The sequence below is a fragment of the Stegodyphus dumicola genome, chromosome 10 (assembly GCF_044657685.1).
Source record: "Stegodyphus dumicola isolate Sdum_Otavi_A_Nest chromosome 10, ASM4465768v1".
Lineage (NCBI taxonomy): Eukaryota > Metazoa > Arthropoda > Arachnida > Araneae > Eresidae > Stegodyphus > Stegodyphus dumicola.
The window spans coordinates 144,646,809-144,669,308 of record NC_140777.1 but is presented as its reverse complement, the minus strand read 5'-3'; the positions used below and the strand labels follow the sequence as shown (position 1 = coordinate 144,669,308).

The 22,500-nt window shown below is 34.7% G+C and overlaps 1 protein-coding gene across 5 annotated transcripts in view; it reads right to left on the bottom strand.

The window, feature by feature from the left end:
- LOC118193305 (uncharacterized) overlaps positions 1-22,500 on the bottom strand; it is a 160,132-nt gene that overhangs the window by 40,580 nt on the left and 97,052 nt on the right. For all 5 annotated transcript variants that reach the window (XR_015043572.1, XM_085825641.1, XM_085825643.1 and 2 more), the window contains 5 exons: positions 19,503-19,666; positions 10,285-10,406; positions 9,497-9,836; positions 8,563-9,323; positions 6,150-6,340 (listed from right to left, as the gene is read on the bottom strand). Coding sequence is in view for 4 of the 5 variants with exons in the window: in XM_085825641.1 (XP_085681767.1) it covers positions 6,150-6,340; positions 8,563-9,323; positions 9,497-9,836; positions 10,285-10,406; positions 19,503-19,666 (1,578 nt within the window). In the remaining variant the exon portion in view is untranslated. The remainder of the gene's footprint in view (positions 1-6,149; positions 6,341-8,562; positions 9,324-9,496; positions 9,837-10,284; positions 10,407-19,502; positions 19,667-22,500) is intronic.

Here is a 22,500-nt window from a genome sequence, read left to right as displayed (position 1 = left end):
AGCATTCACTTTTAGCATCTACAATTTTATGCTTCTAGACTAAATTCTACTTTTACATAACATTCAAGTATTTACATACATTTACAAAATTTTAATACATATGCTTTTTACAATTTACCATAAAATGAATAAGAGAAAATAAATTTTTACTTTACTCATTCTTCGCCAAGCTGGCGGCACTGAAAGTAAACTTCTTATTAATACAAGAATACGAAGTTATTTTTATCTTCGGCCAAATTTTGGCTTTAACATAACAGAATTAGTCTTTCGACCAACAGAAAATGCTTGTTTTTAGCTTTTACACTTAAAGAAAATAATACTTTTGCCTTAGCTAAATAAAGTAAAACAAAACTAAGTCTCAACCGAGACATATTGACTTTCGTCAAAACATAGAACTTCGTACTTATGCATAACATTTCGGAACAAAAGAGAAAAAAAATTTATAGAAGGTTTTAACTTATCTTTGAGTTTTCGATGCTTGAAACTCCGTCATTCGTTTTTGGCAGAATTGGTCCCAAGTTAGAGGTTTCATGGATGTTAATCTTCTCCTTACTGCCCTCCGAGTGTCGTCCACCTGACTTTTTCTTTTGCGTCCTCTACATGCTGGCCTCTTGGCGGAGTAATCGTCTGGTTGTTTGCATTTCCGTTTCTCCCTGGGACGGCTGGTCTTGACGTCCTCCGGTCTGGAGTCCTTCTTGAATTTCTTCTGTTCGTCGTATTTTTGTGCCTCCTGTTGTCGTTTCAGTTTCCGGAACGGCGGCCTTGCTGGCACCTGACTCTGTGGCCGTGTGCGCGTTCTCCTTGATGTATAATTTTTCCTGCAATCCTTTGTAGGTGGTGTTTTTCTCTTTACCACGGTTTCTTTACCCGGTGCATCTGTATTTTTGTTTTTCTTAAACGCTGGAGTTTGAAAATTATTTTTTCTTTTTGATACCGACGTCCGGGTTGTAGAAGTGCTAGGTCTCTCTTCAGTTCTCTGTTTCTTGGGTGGTGGAATAGTTGTTGTCTCTGGACCTTCTATTTCGTTTAGACTTGAGTCCTGCCAGAAACTTTTAAGGATTTCAAAATCATTTGGATTATAGTATTTTTTCACCTGGTCGGGACTTGCTTTCCAGATTTCCCCTCTCTCGTTCTTAAGATATAAGACTACTCCTTTGATTTCCTGAATTACATAGGGGCCTTCAAACTTTGGAGCTAGCTTTGCCATAATATTGTCTGGGGCACTTGATAAAGAAAATTTCCGCTTCAATACTTTATCCCCAACTTTAAAATCTGCTTCACGGCGTTTTCTATCATAATATATCTTCTGCCTATTTCTTGCCGTATCCGAGGTTTTAAGCGCCTGATCAATTAGCTTTTGCACATCTTTTTGTTTAAACTCCTGCTCTCTTTGTTGCACAAAGAATAATTTATCTAAAGGCGTAATTAATTTTCGGCCTAAAAAATAATTCTGCTGGAGTTTTTCCCGTAGTATCATGATGTGCCGTTCTTAAAGCATAAGCTAATTCATTTATGTAGCCATCCCAGCGCTTGTGATGTGTGCTCACGTAACTGCGAATTATTTTTACTATATTTTTATTAACTCTTTCTGCTATGTTAGCCTGTGGTCTATACGGAACCATTTTGATATGGCGTATGCCAAGTCCATTGCATATGTTTTCAAATATTTGACTAATGAATTGTTTTCCGTTATCGCTAATGACTTTTATCGGTGCACCGTATTTTAAAATGTATCTGTGTAAGAATGCATCTGCGACTGTTTTGGCTGACGCGCGTTTAAGAGGAACAATTTCTATCCATTTTGAAAAATGATCTACTATTACTAAAAGAAAACGATTTTTATTTAACTCGCTATGGGGGAAGGGACCAAGAAGATCTATGCCTAAAATTTCATTCGGAAATGTAGCGCGAATGCTATTTAAGTACCCGGCCGGGCTGTAATTAATATCATTTATTAACTGACATTGATTGCAGGACCTGACATACGCCGTTACTATTTTGTATAATTGCGGGAAATATACCGCCTCGCGTACCCTTTTTATAGTCTTTCTGACCCCGAGGTGGCCGGCTGTTTTTGCTTCGTGCAACTCCTTCAGAATGCTTAATCGAAGCGAGGCTGGGATGACTAATTTATACTCAAGATTTTCGTTTGTTGTTTTCGTATAGAATAATAAATTATCTATTATTTCATAGTTTTTTGCTCTATTTCTTATCGCATCGATATCTGTGTGCTCAAAGCTTTCGGGGTGTTTCAAATAAGCATAGATATTTCCAAATTCAGGATCAGCTTTCAGTTCAGTAATAACCGTATCTCTAGAATCTAAAATTTTTGAAGTCAACACAGCGCATTTAAGTTCATTTCCTTGATCGTCCAGTTTTATACGAGAAAGTGCGTCAGCTACATTGTTTTTCTTACCCGGTTTATATTTTATTGTGATATTATATTCTTGGAGTTTTAAAGCCCATCTTATTAACATGGGCGTTAGGTTTTTCCCCGAGTAAAGTCTACCAACAGCCGCATGATCCGAAAAGACTGTTACTGGCGATTTGCCGAAATAAACTCGAAATTTGTGTACAGCCATTAATACGGCTAATGTTTCTCTTTCTGTAGCTGTATAATTCCTTTGAGTCTGATTCAACGTTTTACTAAAAAATGCCAGCGGGTGGTTATTTTGCATAAGAACCGCACCCACCGCATAGTCTGACGCATCTGCTGCAATTTCCAGGTTTTCGTCCCCCTCCGGGAATTTTAAAACAGGGGCATTAATAAGCGCTTCTTTTAATCTTTCAAAAGCTGTGTTAGCTTTCGCTGTCCACGTAAATTTAGCCCTTTTTCTTTTGATTACTAACAGTGGTTCAACAATATTAGCGAAATCTTTTATGAAAGATCGATAGTAAGAACATAACCCAAGGAAGGAAGAAAGTTTCTTGGCGGTGTTGGGCGGTGGGAAATTCTTAATAGCTTTTATTTTTGAATCTTGCGTTTCTATACCCTTTTGCGAAATTTTATAACCGAGATATTTAAGTTCTTTAGTTGCGAACTTGCATTTTGAGGCGTTAATTGTAAGACCGGCCTCTTTTAATAATTTATAAACCTCTTCCAAGTCTTTAATGTGTTGTTCCAACGTACTACTCGTTATAATTATATCATCTAGATAGATTAAAGTTGATTTTCCTAGGACAGGCTTTAGAACAATGTCCATAGCTCTCTGGAATATTGATGGGGCCCCACACAACCCAAAAGGCATGCGTAAAAATGCATAAGTGCCCGATTTTGTTATAAACGCGGTTTTATGTATATCTTCGGGTCTCATAGCTATTTGATAGTAGCCAGACATTAAGTCCAAAGTAGACATATATCTTGTCGATTTGATCTGTCTAATGATCTCGTCTATAACAGGCAAAGGGTAAACTGGAAATTTGGTAATACTATTTAGTTTTCTGTAATCAATAGCAAACCTCCAAGCCCTTTTATCCGAAGGAGGAAACTCGTTCTTTTTCCTACATAGTACGACTGGACTCGCGTACTCACTATTTATGGGCGTTATTATTTTATTCTTTAACATCTCCTGAATATGTTCTTCGATGATTAAGTCTTTTTGTTTGTCATAGCGGTAAAGTTTAGTCCTACAAGGTTTTTCGGCATTTAATTGAATCTTGTGCGTCACTATTTGGCAGTTTCCTGGTTTTTCTGAAAATAAATGAGAAAAATTACTCACCACTTGCTGTATTGCTTTCCTTTCATGGTCATTCAGATGGCTAAGGTCCACTTGAGGTGTCTCCACAGGTTCCACCACCCTCTGGTCCATCTCCAACACCACGGAACTATCTTGAAAATTTAATTTGGCCCTCGCGGCCCTTAAAAAGTCCATACCTAAAATAAGAGAATGCTGCAGATCTTTCACCACAAAAATTAATACTTTGAGACTTTCCTCTTTTACCTGTAAGTTTAATGATAATTTCCCGATGCAGTGACATGTTTTTCCTTGCGCCGCTATAATTTCCGTATTTTTGGTTTTAAATAGTCGTACCCTATAAAAATTCTTTTTGAAGAACTTTTCACTCATGAAATTTCCTTCTGCTCCTGTATCGATGAGGGCTTCTACTGGTACATCGCCAACCAGGACTTGTATAATTGGTAGCTGTGAGTTTTTTACGATGACCGTATTTAAATGTCTATTTGAGGGTTTTTTTTAAACTTCCGGGGTCTGGACCTTCCCTTTCACAGGCCCCTCTAGTCGTTTAAAGCTTTCCTTTCAATCTGTGTCTTCTGGGTACGCGGATGCTTATTTTCAAATTTTCTTTTTGGACCTTGACCTTCGAGTTTCGATGCGTTAGCTTGATAGCTTCTTTCCCCCATAAGAGCGATTTCCATTTCTGGTTTCCTCCTTTGAAGATTTCCTTCGGGTACTTTGAGAATATGTTTCCCCTCTGGCTTTTTCCGCTATTCTGCGATTTTGAGACTTCGTCGCCAATTCGAAGAGTTCCTGCAATGTTCTTCGGTTTCTAATTTCAAAGTAGTCTTGAACAGCGGGTAACAATCTTGGTAATATTATTTCAATAATCTCCGCATCGGGTTTCTTTCCATACAGCATATCCGTTAGCTTGATTTTTCGCAGAATAAAGTCCGTCAATTCTGCTGTATCCCGTTGATAGAAACTATATAGTTCGGCTTCCAGCCGTGCGCGATCTTTCACTATGGGGAAGGCCTTTACTAACGATTTTTTGAAATTTTCAAATATATATGTCTAGCTGCCAAATTCCCCTAATAAAAATTTGCCTATGTTTTTCCACCATAGCGTGGCCTGTCCTCTTAGTGCTGATGTGGCGATGGCAACCTTTTGTCTTTCGGGAACAGGGTAGAGCTGAAAGTGGTTTTCTATACCTTCTAGAAATACCGACACCGAATTTTTTCCGTCGAAATGGACGTTTGGCTTGATTGACGCTCTCAAAGTCTGGACCAGGTATCCAAATCCTTCTAGCTGGCTTGTCATTTCTTGGTGTTGTCCAACGGTTTCCATCCAATTTTCGGCCATTTCAGTTCGATAATTGTTCGGGCGCCAATGTAACGTTGCGTGCCTCCCACTTGCACGCAACCAAGAGGTGACTGTGAAAACAGGATAAAACACAGAGTCTTGTAAAGGGTTTAAGTCCCTTCTTATTCAACGTAATAAATTAGAATTGCGTGCTCTTGACGCTTACAGACGGCGCCAACTCGGCGGTCAAATAAAAATAATAACCTGAAAAGAAACTAAAGACAAGACTCTAACTACGAGGCTCTCTAAAATATCTAACTCACCGCGTTTTACAATACCGCTGCTAATTCAGCAGACTTGAAGCTCACTTGGACGATTAACACTACTTCCCGCCAAGCACATAGGCCGAAACGCGGGGTTCTTCAATTTCTTGCTAACTACCTCCGCGCTCGTGAAGTAAGAATATCACCCTCCAAACTCGTTTCCTTCCCATTTACTTATTGTGCAAAAGTGATTTTTTTTTCTTTTTTTTTAGTTTTTTAGTATTTTTCTAATGAAAAATATTACTAAGCTCCTTAGTTTCTTCCGCAAGATTTCGCTTTTACTTTCACTGTTTATTTTTCGTTATAGAGTTTTCCGAATTTTACAGAATACATGAAATTATTTTCATAAATCATTTATAAAATATGCCATGAAAACGTAAAATTATTTATTTATTTAATACATTAATTTTAATTTTCAAATAAATTATGTGTTTTTTTTTTCTAATTGAAATGCTAAGACATTCCTTAATATTAGAATTCAAAATATTATTTTATATATTAATTATACAATTTAATGATAAAATAATATGACAATCAAAAGCATATGTCCGCATCTTTTTAATAATACGAACAAATTCATATTCTTCATTTTTATTCAGAATTATTTTTAGAAGTCTTTTTAGTTTATAATAAATAATAATGCCAAAATTTGAGTTTTGTATTTTTTGCAAGATATGAAAATGCTTAAAAGAAAGCTATGGCTGGTTTATACATTCGTCTATTGTAGAACAGATAGATAAATGTGAGAAGTACAACCGTTTTATGCTGTAAACCCTTACTGCTACATTGTATGGTAGTTAATGAGTACATAGTTTCTTGCTATAGTAATTGAGTATACAGAAATGATTACCGTAAAGATATTTTTCGAAGGACCTGAACGTGAGAGGGCCTTGATAATCGGACAACGGAGGAGAGAGAACATAATTTCGAAATCTTTCCACCATTTTTGTGACCATTTCTTTTTCCTCGTGTGGCGTTGTCGTAATCTGTTTCCTCTTCAGTTCTTGCAGCTCGTAGAACAAACGACGCTCCATTTGATACCTAAAACATTACATTATCAGTTATTGATAAACACTTAAATGAAACGTTCACGTTTGCAAAATGGGCAACCTCTTGAGAGATTGGTGAGTGAACATTTAAAACTGAAGCGTTTTTTTATGCACCGGCAATCGAACTGAAATTTCAGACTTCATATGCAAACTTCTTACTTACAGAACTGCTGAAGAAGGAGACAAATAACCATGATTCGAATTTAATAAGCATTTAGACTAGTTAGAAAGTTTTAGTAACATGATAAACTTTAGTAACAATATACTAATATATTTGAATTTATTGATTCATATATAAATTTTTATATGAGCTTTTTGGGAAACTGTTTCAGATAGAGACATATATTGTCATACGTTTAAAATTTCTGAAATATCATTTACATAGATTAGAGGGAGTTGTTTGCCAGAAACTATGTTGGACAGCTTGAATTATTAACACTCTGGGATTCTTAAGAGGTCGCTACAGTAATAATGAAATGATTGATATGTGTTTCATTTATGAGGTAACAAACGGAAAAGGGACATCGCGATGAGATTATATCGCTAATGGTTCCAAAAAAATGTGAGTTACATTATACAATTTTTGAGCGCTTGCACCACAAATTATGTGAAACTGGATTTTTTAGCTTAAACAACCATTGTAACTGGGATCGAGTATGCACATACTTAATGTGAAAGAAGCAGTATTACTTAACTGAATTCAATTAATACACAAATATACGGGCTATTTCTCATTATAATTGTGGACTTCAAATCAATATGCGGCGAGAATTACAAGAGAAAAGCTTACATCCTTATCAAATGCAATGGGTCTAATCACTGAAGGTAGGATATTGAGTGTGGATTTTGCACGCTACGTCTTTTGCAAAAATACGTTTTACAGCCGGATCTTCTCGTCTGATTATTTTTTATTAACCAAGGTAACTTTACGAGTGAAGATATTGTTCATGCTTGTAATGTGCATATGTGAGCGAACTAAAACCCACCAGTTTCCAGCTCCGGTGCTGTGAAACAATGACTCATCATAAATGACTGGTTAAGTAAATAGTTGCAGCCTGTTTGTTTGAGCCTTATCTTCTTTAATCACGACTAAATAACTGTTGCTGTGGGATATTTTTATAGGAGGTCCTGCTGGAACTAGTACCTGATATACTTGCATTTCTGCGGCCGTACATTTCATTTTGGCTGTGAGGGAATCTCTTAAAAACACCTTTCCTGAGAGAGTGCGGGGCTCATCCAAGGTGTCGATCATTGATTTCTTATTTTGGGCGTTACCTCAAATCCTTGTGTAAGAGAGCCCTGTAATCTCTATCACTGATATCATCGCAGAAGTTGTCGATATAAATGCTATAGTGTCTATCCAGAAGAAAACTAATGTTTTTTAACGCCTTCGCCAGTCTGTGCGTCGAACTTTAGAAACTTTACGAAGCGCACGTTGCCTCGGATAAAAGGAATTTTGAGCATTTCATCTAGCATCATTTCATCTAAATATATAAAGTTCATTTTATCGAACGCATTACTTTTATGTTAGTTTCTTTGTTTTGTATATAGTATATAGTATATATATATATATATATATATATATATTGCATTTTTTGTATGTTTTATTTCTTGCATTCTTATCATCGTCATAATGCAAATTAGACTGATTTTAAATAGTGACATCACAAAAAGAAAGCAATAGAAACCCACCAGGTGATCTGTTTTGGGAGAGGTGAATGACCTTTGTTATTTGTTAATGCGCAAGGCTAGAAAGCTGAGCCGAATTAGTTATTGAAAATTAGTTGTACAAATTTAAATAACTGAATTTCTGTAGTTCTGCAAGTAGTGGCGGCTAATATTTATGTTAACAAAAATCACATAGTTGTTGGCAGTTATTTTCCTGTACTTTTTTCGTTTGCCCATGAATCATATGTGCTTTCAATACATTATTTATTTATTATAGTTCTTATAAATATTGTATAAATAAAGATTCTAAAATAATGTCAGATGCATTTTCAATTAGATAAAATCACTAACTCATCACTCATTACCATCATCAACTCATTACGCATCGCTCATCAATGTTATTTATGTAATTGCTAAATTATTAGTATTTTAGTTTAGTTATACAGTTTTTACTAATAAATACATTTACTCATTCATTTTTATAAAAGTTATAAAATTTGAATTCTGGAAAAAATTTACATTAAGGTCATAAGATAAATTGCTTACTTTTTTAAACTCTTTTGAACTTCTTTTGTAATGGTAGGCCTGTTTAGCAATCTTGGGCAAGTTTCAAATTTGTTATCTTTCTTACGAAGATGAGGTAAACTCGAAGAACGAGGTTTGATGATTGTTTTATGGGCTTCATCTTCTTCATCTTCCAAACGAAACGTTTCTGCTGCTCCGCTACTAACCACATATCGAGCAATATGTCGTCTTTTTCTTTTCCCAGTTCTGGTTTCTGAGTCCGAATGTCCTCCTCTATCGTCATCAGAGGAAGACATTTCTTCGCGATGTCCACGATCCACATCATCACTGAAACCAGAATCTTTGATTGTTGATTCAAAACTTCGAATGCTAGACATAGGTGAATGATTCTCCGTATCATAGTCTTTAGCTCGCAAAGATCTTCTGTTTTGCTCTACAGAGAGCTGCTTTAATCTCTCTTCTGCAACATGGCAATCACAATCACAAGTCTCTGTTCCTACTTCATGTTTTGAATAGCAGCTGCATTGATGCATTTTAGTGTAACCATTTTGTTCCGATGTTTCTGGTCTGAATTCTTTTTCTTCGGAACTCAATTGTGGAACTTCTTCTTTAGCTGTTTCCTCAAGCTTTTCGTACAGCGTTGGTTGAGAGGCTTTACGACTCGAAACATCTTTTTCAAGATCTGTTTCGCGTGGAGTTTCTGTATCATTTTTATCATTGGAAGACCCATTTTCCATGTTTTGGGCATTAGAGTTTAGTCTTTGTTGCTGACGGGTGCACAACTAAAAAGATAAATAAGAGTTAATATTATTAAAAAAAGACAATTTTACATAATTCGTATTAGTAATTTTATTGAAGAGCGGAAATTTTAAAGTTTTGATTTCTAAAAATTTGTTTATTAAAAAGTATTAATGCTTATAATTAAGAGCATAGTTATTGGAAGAATGAATCTGACCTTCTCTCCTTGATAATCTCGCCTGTATGCAGTAGGTTTTCTAGTCAACCTTCTAATCTTTGAACGCTTGGTGTGAACATAAACTTTGGCAATGATAGGTTTCCCTGATCCATCCTCTCCTGCACAGCGAATACTTGTTGATGCACAAGATGACTTGGAATTTATGGGCGTCTGGCCACGAGTCAAGTCTGCTACTGCTCCCACGTTTCTTTGCTCTACTACAGCCTGAATATCTACGTCTCGCAACTGAGGTTCCGTTTGTGCAGAAGTATCTCGTAGCAACCTTTGTCTCGTGTTTGGGCTAAGTTCCAGAGTTTCAGAAAGATGAGTTTCTGTAAATCTTAATAATGAAACCGAGAATATTATTATATATAGAATAGAAGTGAGTTACTATAAAATGATTTAAGATGTAAAAAGGCTATTCCAGTTGGTAAGTGCATACATTAGGTATATCAGTATCGGATACTCTTTTTGAAGTTCCAGTAAAAATAGTTAGTCAGATTTAATTTTAAAATTAATTTTTTTATTTATAAATATATAACATAAATGCAACTATTTATTAATTTGTGCCAATTTTTTTGTCCACATTCAGGTATTTTCCCACAGCAATAAAGAATTTACAGATTTTTGTCATGTAATTGTTAACTGCACGATAATTGGCTTGCAGTGAAGTTTTATAAAACCTTTTAAACATACTTAATTGCATTTTTTGTTTAAATTAATATTTTCATATTCATAGTTTTCCCCCTCTAAAATAATAAATTAAAAAGAAAGAAGTTTGTTACTACCTGTTGTATTCTCTTTTCTCCAGCAGCTTGCTAGCAGGCAAAGCTCCATGTAAATTAAGGTACTTCGCACAACCTCTGTTGCCTCGATGTAGTGCAGCATCAAGGGGTGTCATTTGTTGCCCCTGGAAGTCAACAAAATTCAGGTTATCAGTACTAAATTGAATGGAAATTATAAAACTAAAATGTTATATTGAATTCTGTATTTGAAATTATTCTTTTCAATTACAACAAAAAGTGTATAAAATCAGCATTTGAACATTCAGGATTATAGGAGCTTATAAAGCGAGCCCTAGAAGAAATCAGTTAATAAATTCGCTGTGAGTTAAAAACAACATTCATAGAAAAACATTCATTTACAGTTTATATCTAAATTATGCATCACATCAAACGTTGCCTAGAGATCTTGAATGTAGTCCCCAGGTAATGAAGACGCATCCAGAAAACGACCAAACAAGAGATCTCAAGACAGACGAAGGTTACGACCGAAGAGCATCTCGGTGGGGAATAGACGACACTTCCGTGGACAGCACCTCCGATAGGCCAGTAAGAGAAGTAGCTTCTGTTACCATCCTGTTGATTTCTGGAGCGAGGGGTTATTACGGATGGTTCAATTAAACCTCTGTACCATGTAGTCTGACTGGGTATGTAAAGGTGTCATTTGGGTTTTATCGATGCCAAGTAGCTTGCAGAGTTCTTCTTTCATTACAACCGAGATAAAATTCCTTCATTTACCGGATTCTAACTGAAGAGGCATTCCAAATCTGGAAATACAATGCTGTATACTTTATCCATGCTACTGTGGCAGCCTTTTGATCAGGGATAAGATATGCTTGTGGACACTTTGTGAAATAATCAGTGACGTCGAAGATTAATCAATGCATTTGTTTCCATTAACAGTTCGTGCCAGAAGACGACGTTTCGAATATGGACCGAGTCCCAAGGAGCCCAATATTGATTGTTTTGTCTTAGGACTAGACTTCGAAATGTCCTGCTAAGTAGGTTTCTTGTTGATATCGCCGTCTTCCAACTGTTCTTTCCTGACTTCTTCGTCACTACATGGGTCTGGATCGGACATTGTTGAATTCGTATCTTGACGTACGGCCGGATTAAGCAAGTAGTTCGTGTTTCGCTTTGACCTTGGAACAATATCGGGAGCTTTTTGTGCAGGATAATCTAGACAGGACGTCGGCGTTTCCATGTGATGATCCCTTCAGACGATGGATCGTAATGTCATATTCCTTGAGTCTTATTTTCCATTTGGCAATTTGGCCTGCGGGATTCTTGAAATTTAAAAGCCAGGTCAACGATGTATGATCAGTGCGGAGCAGGCATTTCTGCCTCTCCACTATTGGTGGACTAAATTTTTAAGACGAGCATTGTAACATATGAATGTTACAAATAAGCTTTCATTTAATATTTGATATAAAAATGCATTAAAAGAAAGAGAGACAATTTTTGTCACCTATATAAAATTAAAATATTAGGAATCTCAGGTGAATCACCCAAAATGTTTTTGTTAAATATTAGCATAAAGTGAATAATTTAGATATTAGGAATCTCAGATGAATCACCCAAAATGTTTTTGTTAAATATTAGCATGAAGTGAATACAGAAGAGTTAAAAGAAAAGAGTTTTAGAAAAACTCCTAGATAAATGAATAAATGAATGAATGTTCATACTGAAACAATCTCAGTAAGTACTTCTCTTCTCAACTAAAATTATATTAGCTTTTCATTAATATTGAATATTAACGTAAGATTTTTAAGGTATTATTATATTATTCGTTAAACATCCACAAGACGAAAATCTTACTTTTAATTAACTTCAAGCTGGAATAGAATTACGTTACAAAGGTATAGAAATATACTAATGCTTTTTTACTAAGATTAAGGGGAAATTTAATAAGCGTTGGTGTTACCATAAAATATTTTCTGCATTCGCAAGAACATCATACAAAACTTGAATTTAAAACTATGGTTTAACACACTACTTCAAAATGCCGTTTATATAATTTTGAAACATTTTTAGAACTGCAAATTACGATGAAAAGAATAACATTAAAATCATTGTATAGCATAAAATCTTTCAAACTGATAACTTTCGGTGCAGTTCAAAAAACGTGTGGGGTTTTCAAAGAAATTCAGTAGAATTTGATTAGTTAATTACGGGGTCCATGGTAACAGCAACTGAGGTGTGGAAACATTGGCAACAGTTTCGTCGCAATATATTATATACTACTCTCCTTTTCTAATATCTCATCTACTGCACTGATTAGAAAGAAATAATCACTGATTTTTCCGTATTGTCGAAGCAATTTAAAAAACTGTTTTCTCCTCGGATAGGTTCAATGAAAAATAATCAATGACCTGCAATGATAATCCTAGATTTTTCTGTACACAAGGAAGTTAGAACGGACGTTCAAATCCAAATAGCTTCCGTTCGAGAGTTACATGACCCAATGTATTCAATTCCTTTTGAAGAAATTGCAATAATGAAGATAAACTGTCCCATGGATGAGTCTGGTTTAAAATGCCGTTTTGGAAAAATCTGCTGTCTGCAGTAAAAAAGTGTTCGATAAAGATGCCATAATCGCATTACTGGAACCCTCTTCCTTTCAAGGACTTTATCAATATAAGACTAAAATAATCCATAGCAAGAGATCTTCCTTTTTTTTAAGCATGCTTAAAAAAGGAAGAATGCTAATAGGCATGCTTAAAAAAGGAAGGTTTTTAAGAATGTTTCAAGGCTCTTTCAATGCAAAGAAGGACATTTTTGTTCAAAAGAATAACTGATTTGGCAGAGGTTACCATAGCCTTTCCGCTTAATTATACGTTGCTTCTTGTCAAACGTATAACAATACCATTTTATGTCTTTACCCAGATTTAAAAAGAAAAAAGAGGATGCGTGTTGATCTGCTTTGGATACATTTGCTACCAATGGCTCCATCAATACGGGCGCGGCATCCTCCGTATACAATTTTGATTTATTTTAATACTATCATTTTCCGAACATGACTTTTACATCAACTCACCCTAGATGCAATATGCGTAATATCCGCGACAATAGGCCTGTCAAGTAGAACCATATCTATAAAGTGTATAAAAAATTAAAATTTCTTATTTATTTATAGTAATATATAGGTAGTTGTGGAATATTTTGTTTGAGAACAATACCAAAAACATTGTCTATCTTGGCAATTGTTCACAACCAGTATTTGTTTGTATAAATGTAAACATACAGTATTTTTGTCACAAGTGACAACAGAAATTAAATTATAATCATAAGAAATATCTTATATCCATTTTAATATTGCTTTATTTGGACATATTTCCGTATACAGGCCGAGAGGTTTCAGTAAATGTTTTGCTACTGAAGTTCGGGATCAGCTTATAAACAAGCTGCAAATAATTCGATAACAAAAATTAATAATTAAAAAATATGAATATTTGAAAATCAATCAAAAATACTATTCTTATTTCATTTACACCATATCCATATGTGATACACACCATATCCATATGTGATATTTATTTTCACAACCACTGATCGTAGATATGTACTATTACAAATATTTCAGGTTAAATATTCATGTTTTGACATTTTTATAATTTAAAAATTAACTTTTGTAAAATTTATAAAATTTAACTTTTAATACTCCTCCATTCTTTGTAGTTATATTATATTCTTATTATAATTTAACTTCAAGCTGGATGGGGGCAGATCAAAGAAATACCAAAAATTAGTTTATTAGCTAACTAAAAGTAGTAATACGTTTTTCATATCAAATTTTATTTAATGTAGTGCCTCGTAGTTGATTGTACAGTATTTTAGCCGAAAATCATTGTTGTTCTTCCTTTTCAGGCAGTTTCCCAGCTTGAACAAAATTAGCATGTAGCGAACTTAATTACGTGCATCAACTTGTATTAAAAAATTACGAGAAATTCAGTAATGGAAGATGCTTATAATTTAAGTTTTACTAACAACTAGCTTTATATTGATTGTTTTCTTACGTTCCTTGTCCCATACTGATGCTTGCACAGACCAAAGGCATATTGTTTAAAATTAGGATGTAGTTTAAATCATAAGCTCATTAGAACTTAGTCTGAAATTCTGACATCTTGCTGCAGAACCTCTTCACAGAGTAAGGAACTAGAGCTACAGAGCGTTTCGCGGAGCTCCGATAAGTTTTAGAGAATTAGCTAGTTTTCCACCCTATGTTTGCTACATATTTTCGTTACTGTTGTTGTAGTCATTACATGCAAACATAAACATACCAGCAAGCAGTTGTAAGTTGATGAGAAGTCCTAACACTCCTGCTTTAGTTTTATGATTCTGCAATGAATGTCTAACAAAGTTTATGTCAAATTTTAACTTAGTGTCAAATTTTAACTTAGATTGTCAAATTTTAACTTAGAGTCCTAGCTTGTGTGCTGATACTACCGCAATATAAAGCCATAACTCCATAATATAAAGCCATCTCTGTATGTATCACCATCTCTGTATCTTTAGGATCAATTCTTAGGTTTGTTGGGCGAAAATAATTTAGTATTTAAACATGATAAACAGTTAATGACCACTTAAATATATCATTATCGGATATTTATATGTTATTTAAACACGGTTTTTTTCTTTTTCTTTACACTAATCATGAAGTACTTTTTTAAATTTCATATAACGTATTAAAGAATGTAAAAATAGAAAAAAAATTACTTTGAAAATCTAACAGAAAAATTGCTTCATGTAATTTTTTATATGATTAAACATGTATTAATCTAAAATAGTGGTCTTCAAACTTTGTCCGCTCATGGATGCCTTAGAATTACACGGTTTTTTTTGGGGGGGGCGGGGGATCTTATCCCACCCTTAGAAACAGTAGGTTTAGCTACTTTATGCAAAGAAAGTTTTAAAAAGTTACTGTATTTTTTATTGAAGAATTTAATATAAAATTAAAATAATTTACTCACTAATAGTATTAATTCATGCTTTAGGTGTCACCTATCCTTGCATTATATTTAGTACCAGGGGTGTGATTGCATTGATTTAACACAGGCTGTCCAAGTCTAGCTCTACTGAAGTTAACTGCAGTCGCATTTTATATTCTGCATTTAAATTTTTTCTATATTTTATTTCTGCAGCCACATACAGATTTTTCACTTAAATGCGTTGTTCCAAACGGCATTAGACCCACTAGCACCCGAGCGATAAAGTCACTGAACACTGGTAGTTCAGTCTCCGAGATTTGAATCCCACAAAGGGACTGGCTATAGTTGCGTTTTCGTGTTTTTCCCATGTGTAACGTGTATACCAGCCAGTATCCCTTAGAAAGTCCTACACGAAGGCATCCCTCCCCTTACGTAGATAGCCTTCGAGTGCTTTCCCATAATCAAATAAACCAAACCAAATGGCATTAAAATATTCATAGCTGTGTGAGAAACGTCTAGGTATTATGCATTAATCTAACAACCAGAACGTTTGGAGGCTACTCTTTCTTAAATTTGCATTTTAATGTCCAGTCTGTTGATACGTTCATAAATTATTTCTTTTTCTTCATCGGCAAGCTTTCTGGTTTAGGGTAGTACTCGAACTGAATTTTTATCCTGTCATCCTTAGATTTTCTTCTGAGAAATATTCTCTTACAGTCATCTTAAATTGAAGAATGTGTTCCATTTAAAAGTTTTAAAACTGCCGTTTAAATTCAATTCATTTACCATTAGAAAACTATTTAGTTTTGTATAGCATTCCACATTGTTCTCTTTGACATATGATGACCACATGTTAAGTTTTAAAAGTAATCTATAACTAAATATATATTTTTAGTTAATAAACACTAATCAACTAGTGTTGTAAGGATCTTAAGTTTTACTAACGTTTATTTTATTTTAAATCTTTACTATCACTTCTTATTTTCTACTTCCGGCCAGAATTAAAAGCTTTAATTTATTTGTGCAAATTTGTCTTGCGAACGCCAAGTACTTAAGTTGTGGCTTTTTGCCAAGCAAGAGAGAGAGAGAGGAAGGAGTTAGCAGAAGCAGGCCGCTTGCCTTAGCAGTTTTACTCGATTGCTGGTTGCCTTCTAGGCCAGAGGTTTAATCCTCTTGATAATTTTAAACGTATCGTAGTGTTAACAGTTCTCCGTACTACATACGGCCTTTCTGTTAATATACGGCCAATCTTCGAGTAGACACTTGTTTATTAATCCAAAGTTAGTTTAGTTAGAATTTAGTTCATATTTTTATATTCTTACGTTCAGACCACAAGTGGTTGGTCTCTGTATTCCGAAGTCCAGAAATCATTGTAAAGAGAGAAAAATAAAGGGTTTCGTATATCCCTTCCTGTGTATCTTGTCTACTTCCCACATTTATTGAACATAGCTTTAGTAAGCTCCCTGTTCCGAGTCAGGTCATTTAAATGTTCCCCAGGCCCACCAGCGGAGGAGCGGTAAAGTCGCTGAACACTGGTAGTTCGGTCGGAGGTTCGAATCCCGCGAACGGGCTGGCTGCATGGGCGTTTTCGTGGTTTTCCTCATGTGTAACGTGTATACTAGCCAGTTTCCCTTAGAAAGTCCTCCACGAAGGCATCCCTCCCCTTAGGCAGATAGCCCTCGTGTGCTTTGCCATAATTAAATACACAAATACACACATAAATGTTCCCCAAGCAAGTAAGGAGGAACACAGAACCTGATAGTGGCGCCCGACGAAGAAGACTAACCATGGCCGAGTTTCAAGAAGAACCTGTGCTGCCTGCAGAAGCGGCTCAGAATCCAGAAATGCCAGCTGCCGCCCTGGAAGGATTTGGTTACATCGTCCAGGCCATGCGCGCATCAATGAAACCAGAAGCAACATTTAATGGAAACTCACCGGTAACCAGTTTTTTGGAAAAATTGGAGGACCACTTCATGATGTATCCTGTGTATGAGTTCCAGAAAGTCACCTTAGCTACCAGCGCTTTGAGGGGCCAAACGCTTAATTGGTTCAAATGTATAGGCAGAAGTCTCTTGGGTCAAGCGGGAAGTCCCACCTATACTTACGAAAATTTCAAGACTGCCCTAGTAAAAGGCTTCCCTGTCGTAAGGGATCGTGCAAAATTAGAAACGGAACTTTTCAGCATATACCAGAAACGAATTGAAAATCTCTCAAGCTTTATTTTAAGAAAAATTCACGTCTTCAAACTCTTGTATGGAAACCGTCCGGATCCTGAGATAATTCAAGTGATTTTGCCGAGGTTACTTCCCCAAGTACAAGACTTTATTGAATTAAGGAATCCGACTACACTGGAAAAGTTATTTGAGCTAGCAATCCAGTTTGAAAGTAGAAGAACGGCGGACATTGAAAGAAGACGCCAATATGAGCAACGAAACCAATTTGGTGCGCCAAGACCACAGCAAAGTCAAGCACACGGATACGGAAGCAAAGCGAATCAGTAAGCACGGAAACCCGAGCATCCAAAAACAGCCGGCGAACGTCGACAGTTCAATAGAAATCCAGGAAAAAAGTCTGAAGGCCAGTGGAAAAAGAAGGAAAGCATGGAAAGGAAAAAACAAGATTTAAACTAAAACGGATTTCTGCTGACGGGAGGGTGCGGAAATCCGAAGGCCAAGAAAACCCCTCTTCCTTCAAGTTAAATACAGTAATGATAAAAAAAAATTTATTCGTGTGACTGTAAAAAGAGAAAATTATTGTGAATATGTGTTAAAGGTTGAATGAATGTAGTTAGGCTCTCTGACGCTACACTTCAGAGTTAGCCACTTTCAGAATAGTAGCTCAGGGTTTAGAGATGAATATAAGGTGTGTTATGAGGTCTTGTTATGTTGAATTTTAACACGTTAGTGTTTTGATTGCAGGCGGTAGTGTTGAACACTTGTACATAAACACATTCGTGTTTGGTGTTTTCTTTTACAACACATGTCAGAGAGCACGGGGAGAGATAATTAAATAAAGTCATGAATGAAATAAGAATGTTAGGAGAAATATAAATATTCATGTTACTTGCCATTTAATTGTGTAACATTTCATTAAACTAGTTTTCCTTCCAGATCTCTGGAAGGAACCAGATTTCAACTAGAAACTCCTGTTTAGATGCAGTACAGATGAAAAGTAATTGTCCATGGAATTCATGATGTAAAAACGAATTTTTTTTTAATTTCTAGTTTCTAGTGAGAAATGTTTGTAAAAAATTGGCCTCGCGTTAGATTCTAGAGCTAAAAGCTTTCAACAAGGTCGTTTTAGACCTCAGTTTCAAACTAATTGACCTCAGTTTCAAACTAATTAACTCTGGCGGGAAGTATGTAAGGATCTTAAGTTTTACTAACGTTTATTTTATTTTAAATCTTTACTATCACTTCTTATTTTCTACTTCCGGACAGAATTAAAAGCTTTAACTTATTTATGCAAATTTGTCTTGCGAACGCCAAGTACTTAAGTTGTGGCTTTTTGCCAAGCAAGAGAAAGGAAGGAGTTAGTAGAAGCAGGCCGCTTGCCTTAGCAGGTTTACTCGATTGCTGGTTGCCTTCTAGGCCAGCAATTGATAATTTTAAACGTATTGTAGTGTTAACAGTTCTCTGTACTACATACGGCCTTTCTGTTAATATACGGCCAATCTTCGAGTAGACACTTGTTTATTAATCCAAAGTTAGTTTAGTTAGAATTTAGTTAATATTTTTATATTCTTACGGTCAGACCACAAGTGGTTGGTCTCTGTATTCCGAAGTCCGGAAATCATTGTAAAGAGAGAAAAATAAAGGGTTTCGTATACCCTTCCTGTGTATCTTGTCCACTTCCCACATTTATTGAACATGGCTTTAGTAAGCTCCCTGTTCCGACTCAGGTCATTTAAATGTTCCCCAAGCAAGTAAGGAGGAACACAGAACCTGATAGTGTGAGTGCTTTAAAATTTTCTTTTCGAATTTTTATTTTGACTCGCGGAACCTAGTTTGAAGACCGCTCATGTAAAACAATATATTTCGGAGTAAGATTTATGACTGTGCACATAAGCGTGTTGAATGGTATTAATGCTTCCGTTGGCTGAGTACTTTAATAACTCAAATTGTTCTTTGATATCTGTTTACTACTGATCCTTTTTCTGGAGAAATGTGGCATTTAATTTGTTGTCTTATTTATGTATTACGATTAAAACTGTGTCTAAGTATTCTGATTTGTCAAATGCTTTACGGTTTTAGAAAAAAAATGTTTTTTTGTCTAAAACTTCATCTAGTGTCTTACCTTTGAATTTCTCATAATTGGATTGATAAAAGCTCCATAATCCATTAGCACCTTGCACATATCAACATTATTTGTGATGGCTGCTATATGTAAAGGCGTTCTTCCATTAGCATTGGACACATTGACAGAGCCTTTGTGTTGCTGGAGCAACCATTCAACCAAATCTGTAAAATACATTTTGAGGTATCGTTAATTTAAAATATTTTAAGTGCTAACTGCATGGTTATTATGGATGAGATATTTACCGCTTAGATTTGTCTTATTTTACCGCAGCTCTAGGGAGCTTAAGTAAAACCTTATAAATCTTCCTGTTATTTTTATAAATATAATTTGTTGGAGCATGAAAATATTTTATTGTTTAGAATAAATGTGTATGTAGATGTAAAATAAAGTTCTAATTTTATTGCATATACATATTTATGCAAGATAAAGAATATATAATGAACAATTCTAATATTAATTTGAAATAGTGGTAAAATTTCCTTTTTGGCTATTTCCTCATCCTAATATAAAAATTGTTAACATTCCTATGATAAACCTGAGCAGTGCCATTTCAAAATGAATTCTTGTCATAATATTCTTATATAACACCCATGACAACTATGTAATAATACATAACATAAAATTTCTTTTAGCCAATAATAATATTCATATTTTTATACTAAACTTATTCAACCAATGGAACTAAAACATAAACATAACTTCACAAATCTTAATTTAACATTTTTATAATGTATGCTTTCTTCTGTCACTTGCCGTTGTCCGTCTACGATGTAGTCTGCGTTTTCTTTTTCTTTACATTTGTACTTCTGCCTGTGGGATATTATTCACATCGAAGTGCGTCTGAATTTGTTACTCATACTGCTATACTATTTCGAATTCGCAAGCAAAATATTTGCAACACAGTTAAAACAAACTAATGACATATAAAAAAGATGTAAAACGCTTAAGAAAATGAAGAAAGTGACTGCGAAAGTTGTTTCCTTCCCTCTTTTGTTTACAAACTTATTAAGGCATTTTGAAATCTGTCAAAAAATATGAAGTCCCATCTGCAAAATATAATCATATTTACATAATCTCATTAGCAGATTTTTTCCTAAGATTATTATTTCAAGAACTGAGTTCTATTGATTATTCATGGTATATTATATGATTTGTAGAAAGGCAGGTAAAATCTCTAAAGATATGTTTCCAGTAAAATATGTTTCTTAAAATGATAGGTAATACTTTTATTTTACACCTTAAATCTTATTTGGGGATTAAGAACAGGAAAACATTTTTTCTTCGTCTTGAGTTTAGATGCTTTCAGTAGCTCTTTGAATTTAATTATTTTTTAAATTATATATTCTGACTTCACAGCCTTTCGGATGCGTATAGTTGTTTCAAAAACACATGTCGCAGCTAAGCGTCGCTTTAACAGTTATTGGTAAAGAAAAGTTCAGTTTGAGAAATGAATCATATAAGGCAGGCTTTCATTCAGTGGCAGTTTCTGCCGCATAAAATCTGTCTGTAAAAATATACGAAATTTTATTTTTTTAATCCCTATAGAAAGAAATAACATTCAGAAAACCATTTTTTTTTCAGCCAGATTAATCAAACAAAGAAAAAAGTACTTTCTTCATGTAATCAGAATTACCCGGAGATACCAATGAAATCTGCGTGAAAGGATACAATATTGCGAAAGATAGTTCTTACGTTAAATTATCGAACGCAAACTTTTAAAGAACTTTCTTTGCTCCAGAAAACACTAATACATTGATTCGGCAATGATAACGTCAATTTCCACAGATATGATGCAATTACAGCATACATAATCAAAATAAGATCCGTAACGATTATTTTGAGTTTTACTCACAGTTAAATTTAATTTAAACATTTTCCTGTCTTCCCTTTGATTCACGTCACATCTATTTGCTCAGTTCATATTCTTATGAAAATTGAAGAATACGTAAGATAGCTTAAAAGCTATCGAAGGTGAATTAAAATTGAATTTTTATAAAGGGCTATTTTGCTGTTCGTAAAAGCTAGTACAAATTCGTTTGGAAGGAATTAGAAGCGTTGCCGTACGAGATTGGCAAATAGTTCGATCCGATCCATATTGATTAGCTTAGGATAAATTTCAGGTGCCTTGTTAGAGATATTTAATTTTAATATACGTACCTTAAAGGCAGCTGCCTAAAAGGTTAAAAGTTATGTTGTAAGTAACGGACCATTTTTAAGTGAATTTTCGCTTTAGTTATATATCATAGAACGTGGAGAAATAAAGTTTACTTAATTTTAAATCTGTGTTTGCGTAAGATGATTACAGTTAAATCAATAAATCACCACTATTTAATGAAGCAGCAGCACTTTGAAATAATTTTAATATTATTTTAGTAGAGTTTGTAAAGTTTCATTCTTTTCGGTAGCATTAACTAAGTCAAGACTCTAAGTAGATCTAAGCTACTTATCTAAGTCTCAAAGAGAAATGCAAGAAGTATGTAAAAGACCCTTTTATTAAGAACTCAAACAAGGTGAACAGAAAGCACTCCCGATGCTTACAAAACAAGACAACATTTATGGCGTAAACTCAAAAGTACGGGATTCAAATTTAAATTAAATCTAAGTCTTAGACAAAGTCTATGCAGAAATATTTAACTCGCAAGTTTGCTCAAACCTACATTGGCGTGACAGTACTATTCGCAAGATTAAAGCAACGCCGTAGACAGTAATGCTATTTTAGAATATCAACTAGCCACGTGGTCTACAGCAGGCGGAACACGCTCTGACTAAGGTAAACTCAAACCCTCATTTAAAAACGCACGAACTAAATTTTGCATTCCGGCAGGACAACTGAAAGGAAGAAATGACAGTAAAGTTTTTGAACATAAAATAACTAATTTAAATAAATACCTTAAATTTATAAATCAAACTATTCATTTTTAAAATATATTGATGTCTAAAATTACATAACGCAGAATTTTTATAATTTACCCTCTTTTTTAATTTTACTTCCCTT